This window comes from Arachis stenosperma, chromosome 9 (assembly GCF_014773155.1).
Source record: "Arachis stenosperma cultivar V10309 chromosome 9, arast.V10309.gnm1.PFL2, whole genome shotgun sequence".
Classification (NCBI taxonomy): Eukaryota; Viridiplantae; Streptophyta; class Magnoliopsida; order Fabales; family Fabaceae; genus Arachis; species Arachis stenosperma.
This window is the reverse complement of record NC_080385.1, coordinates 146,928,065-146,933,679: the sequence shown is the minus strand read 5'-3', so window position 1 is coordinate 146,933,679 and position 5,615 is coordinate 146,928,065. Positions and strand designations below refer to the sequence as shown.

The 5,615-nt window shown below is 26.2% G+C and overlaps 1 protein-coding gene and 1 long non-coding RNA gene across 2 annotated transcripts; both read left to right on the top strand.

Annotated features, from left to right (window-relative positions):
- The first annotated feature begins 468 nt into the window (after positions 1-468).
- Positions 469-1,434, top strand: LOC130951558 (RING-H2 finger protein ATL70-like). The gene has a single exon (XM_057880240.1). It carries the CDS (start codon positions 522-524, stop codon positions 975-977), a length of 456 nt encoding a protein of 151 aa, XP_057736223.1. The 5' UTR covers positions 469-521; the 3' UTR covers positions 978-1,434.
- A 3,097-nt stretch (positions 1,435-4,531) lies between these two features.
- LOC130947979 (uncharacterized) lies at positions 4,532-5,375 on the top strand. The gene is made up of 3 exons (XR_009072886.1): positions 4,532-4,871; positions 5,098-5,169; positions 5,296-5,375. It is a non-coding gene; the product is annotated as an uncharacterized LOC130947979 (long non-coding RNA).
- Positions 5,376-5,615: the final 240 nt, after the last annotated feature.

Below are 5,615 nucleotides of genomic sequence, written 5' to 3'. Positions count from 1 at the left end.
TTTTTTTAATATAATAATATATGATTAAATGATTGTATAAAATAATTCTGTGACATTTTCTAAAATATTTAGGTTCCAACAAACTACTATTACATCTATTTCTTTAGAGATCCACAATTTTTTAATGGTGCATGAAAACTAATTAAATTTATATTATAATAATTGAGAAAAATCCAATACATGTAATTGTCATCGTCTTAGAATATATATTGTATGCAAATAGGTTTACATAAAGTCATTGTCATGTGTTAATTATCCACTTAATTGTATATTCTATATATTATTCCAAAAAGAAGCTCCTCAAAGCAATAAAAGCCAGCCAATAAATTAAAATATAAAACTAAGATAACAAGATTATTTATTTAATACACCTATCAAAAATGAAAAGGACATAAACGTCGTTGACCAACCAAACACATAAAATACCTTATCACCTATGATCTTATAACTCACAAATTAAAAGTTTTCCATCCCTCCCTGTTCCTCAAAAATTTCTCCAACAACTAACTGAAGCTAAGAAGATGTCCAATAATTCCACTTCTCAATCAAAAGATGGTTTTGATGCTAGTGGTTTCACATATGGCGTAGCATTCATACTAGGTTTGATCTTCTTACTTGCTACCATAGCTTTTGCATGTTTCCGCATTCGCAGAATTCGAGTTCCTAACATATTTAACATAGTAGCCGGTGTTCCTCCATCGTCACAATCTCATCAAACATTGGAACACCACGTGGATATTCGTATCGACACGAGTTATGAGAATTACCCTAAGATGCCATATTCCGATGAGGTAAAGAACAAAAATAGTGTTGTGGGTGGATGCACCATATGCTTAGGAGACTATAAAGAGAGTGAGATGTTGAGGGTTCTTCCTGGTTGTGGCCATGCCTTTCACCAACCTTGTGTTGATCCATGGCTCATGTTGCATTCCACATGTCCCATATGCCGAAAATCATTGCCTACTCAACCTCCATAGTATATAGTCCTAGATCTATATCTTATAGTACTTTAATTTATTGTAAGCTATACTTTGGAGGTATTTAGATTCCTGTATAATACGCTTCACTCACCTGAATAATACCTATTATGATTATTAGGTGAGCACTTTTCAGAACTTTTTGTGTATAGGATATGTAATAAGTAAACATGGATGTATTTGTTTATTTATTTGACAGGGGTATATGTATATATGTGCTTATTTACTGGTAGGGAAAATCTAGGGGGCAACAATTCTATTGAATTTTGGCCAGCATGTAACCAGCAGAGAAATGTGAGCTATTGGATGAAATCTCATACCAATCTCACACCATTAAATCATCATTGATGATTAATTGATGGCTAACAATCACAAAAATTACTGTCCCCTAGCATTGCTCTTACTGGTATACTTCATGAAATTATATATTGGGATGTATTATTAAGATGTACAATGAAGAGTGTTTATTTATAGGTTAATAATATAATTTAATGATAATTACAAAATTAAATTAATGTTAAATTAAATCAACATAAAAATAACACAAGATGTATATACCTAAATATTAAATTAACAAAAATATTAAATGTATATAGAAATGGAATTTTTTTTTGGTGAAAAATAAAGTTGGATATAAAATACAAATTGTAACTAAATTTTTAAGAAGAGTGTGCACTGTAAATAATATTTTTATGTTTTAATATTTTTTTATTGTAAAACAAACAATCTTCCTTCTTTATTCAACTTTTCTCCTTTTAACATATAATAATACTGTTCTAAGAGTTATCTAAAACAAGTAATTTGGGTTTAAACGTGAGATTATTTGACGTTTTTTTAATAAGAATGTAAAGTGATATCTGCAAAATACTCCAATACTTAAATCAATAAAAATTTAATGTAGGTTTATGGTGTGCAGAAATATGTTTAATAATTTTACTATTTGTTTCTTCCAATGTTTCGTTATGTTATTATTATTTTATTTATGAATATAATAACTTGGAATTATAGAAGTGTAAATTGAAGGGTTTTTCTATTCTCATTTGTTCTATTTGTTGGAACTCATGTCTCTGGAGTTAAAGCAATAATAAAAATTGCGAGTAAATTGAGTTTTTTTCTAGGTATCTGGTGGAAGGTGTTAGGTTCTCAAGTGGATCACTACAAAAAAATGGAACATTATTTGTAATAAAAATTTTGTAACAAATTTAAAATTATTGTAAATTATTATTTTTTTAACAAAAATTAGTTACTATTACATAATAAAAATAATTTGTAACAACAAAACATTTTATTACAAAATGTTTTAATATTTTGTAACAATCTAATTTCTTTTTTTAAAAATTGTATTGACTTTTGTAATAAAATGGTATTTTATTGTAAAATTTTATTATGTTTTGTAACAAAAAATTAAGTTGTTGTAAAAATTTAAAATATTTTATAATAAAAAATTAATTTATCATAAAATTTAATATTATTTGTAATAAATTATTTATTTATCACAAAATTTAAAGATCTTTTGTATTTAAATTTTTTTTTTCAAAACGTTACTTTTTAGGGGTAAAAAATTTTGTTTATATAATTTTTTACATGATAATTTTATTTTGTTTTAAAATTTTAATTTTTCTAAAATATTGTTTATATTAAGTATTTTTTATAGAAAAATTAACGATTAAATTATTAATTATTAAAAATTGTAGAAACTATTTTTTTAAAATATTTTTAATTATTTGTTCAAGACTTTATTTTTAAAAATTATTTTATTAAAGGTAACTAAATCAAGTTTTAAAAAATTGAGTTTAAATTAAATCAGATTTTTATTTGATTTTATAATAATTGAATATTTTCTATATTTAAAATTTAAAGTTTTAGTAGTTGAGAAATAATAAAAATTTTATATGATTTAATTTGAATAATTAATATTTAGAGTTTAATACTTTAATTTAAGGAATAAAAAAATTAATTAGATTATTTTTACTTTTAAATTAGTGGGTATTTTAAACTAATTTATAAGTTGACAAATAAATATTTTGTGTTTTAAAATGAATTTTATTTTATAAATTTAATTATAATTACTATTTTATTGCCTAATTTTTATAAAATCTCCAAATTATTCTTACTCTTCTTTTCCCAAACCTAACTTTAAAGACCCAAATTTTCACCAATTGCCCTAACTTTACTGCAACTCACACACGCACTCTAAACAATGAACAAAGAAAGAGAGAAAGGAATACATAGAGTGCTGGGAACTATGTTATGATTGATTAATGGAATTGATTGTGAACTATGTTACGATTGATTGAAATTTGAAATTTAGCTCATAAATCTAAAAAATCATTAGCATTTGATTTTACTAATGATAAGAAATTAAAATCGAGTGGTTGATTGTTATATTGAGTTTATGGTTTTATGTATAAGGATGAAGAACTTGAATAGATATTTGATTGATGTTGAGGATTCAGAACTTGTGGAATGAGAAGTTGGTTGGACTTGTGGGAACTATAAAAATGAATATGTCTATATTTTAAGAGAGGTTATGTCAAAATTCTTCCAAAACTGTAAATGAAAATATCTGGTAAAATTGTCAATTAATTTTAAGTATCCTCTTCTTAAATATTTAATTATGTAATTATATTGAGGATTGTCACCTTCAGATATTCAAGCTTATATATACTTTAACTATTTAATATTGTCTTTAGAATCATGCTAATTTATGATAAGATCTTTGATATTTAGATTTACTTTGGCATTAAATTGAGTAATTGATTGGTGGACGTTTGATGTTATAATTGTAATTAGTGTTATTTTATGTTTTTAATTTTTTATTATTTTTCACATTTATAGAAGTGTCAAAATGATGACAATATATTAACTATAGGACTCAAGAATATTTTAATTTATGGAGACATTAATTTATATAGAACTTTTGTATTGTGGTTCAACTTGTAGAATTAACTTTAATGTTATTTTGCTTTAAAGTAATCTTAGTTAAATGAGCGAGAGATATTTGAATTATCTATGTTATTATATATTATATAAATGTTGATTTGCTCAATAAATTAGTTAACATATCAATTAATTAAAAAATATATAATTTGACAAATTATGTGTGTAATTTGTATTAAAAATAATTGTTACAAAATAAATATTGTACTTTTGTAATTAAAGGAATAAAAAATGTTATAAAATCGAATTATATTTTGTAATAAAATTTTGTGATAGAAAAAATTATAATGTTATGAAAAATATCTCACAGGATAAAATTTGTTATCACTTTGGTAACAAATTTTAATTTTTGTATTAAAAAAATTGTTACAAAATATTAGGGTTAAATACTTTTTCCGTTCCTAAGGTCCGAAGTGAAAATCAAAATCGTCTCCGACCTTTTTTTGTTATTAAAATCATCTCCAACATTACAAAACGTTATAAAATCGTCATTTTCTATTTTAATTATATTTTTTTGACCAAATTACCCTTAACTATTAATAAAAATAATATTAAAAAAAAAGAAAAATCCCCACCCCAACGCACCCCACTCCACAGCATCTCTTCTTCGCTCTCTTCCCTTCCACCCCTAATCCCCTTCCCCCTACACTCTGAGTCTCTTTGAACTCCCCCACCCCCACTCCAAACCCCATCCTACCATCATCATCAGTTCCCAACAAAAATTAAACCTACTACTTTCATAGCTTCTTCTCAACTCAAAGTAACAAGTTTACACAAACATACAAACACAACAGAAAATCATAGAACAACCTACTATTTCTTCTTCTTTCCCACCCTCTCCTTCGATCATTGGGTGAGTTACTATGAGGAGGAACAGTGTTCTATTATTGTAATCTCTCATTGCGCTTGCCACTTATTTCTCTCTCCGATTTTCAGCTCAAACTACTCCTGCAGGTAACCCCAAAAATATGAAAAGCCAAGAAAAATTTTAGTGTCTCGATTTTTTTAATTAGTTCGATTTTCCAAATTTTTTTTAATGGGCGAATCTTTTTGCTTTACGTTGATGAGTGCCAATTGATTCCCTTCTTATTTTGCATGTTTTTTTCAAATGTGGGTATGCTTTTCTTTCTTTTTTTCGTTTTTTAGCTTGAAATTAATTTAATTAATGTTGGTAAATCAGGGCCATTGATTAACCATCTTTCTTCACTTCTCAAATGGACAAGGTCTAGTGCCTCCAAGACGCCAAATTCAGGTTCATTGTGTAGTGATGATAATAATAATAATAGCTTCGTGATTTATATGGTACATCAATTTTTATGGTTTAGTATGTAAATATAAGTGTAATTTGTTGTTGTTATTATTCTTTTTTCCTTTTCAGATGGGAGTGTTCTTCAATTTGGTAGGAGGAAGGGGATTGGGGGTGGGAGGGAAGAGAGCGAAGAAGAGATGCTGGGGAGTGGGGTGGGGTGGGGGGGTTTTCTTATTATTTTTATTAATAGTTAAGGGTAATTTGGTCAAAAATATAATTAAAGTAGAAAAGGAGGATTTTATAACGTTTTGTAATATTGGGGATGACTTTAATAACAAAAAAAGGTCGGGGACGATTTTGATTTTCACCTTAAACCTTAGGGACGAAAAAAGTACTTAACCCCAAAATATTACTTTGTATTGTAATAGTTTCATTTTTTGTTACAAAAT

What these genes read in the sequence shown, in the direction of transcription:
- LOC130951558 (XM_057880240.1), top strand. Translation starts at nt 522, where the DNA reads ATGTCCAATAATTCCACTTCTCAATCAAAAGATGGTTTTGATGCTAGT.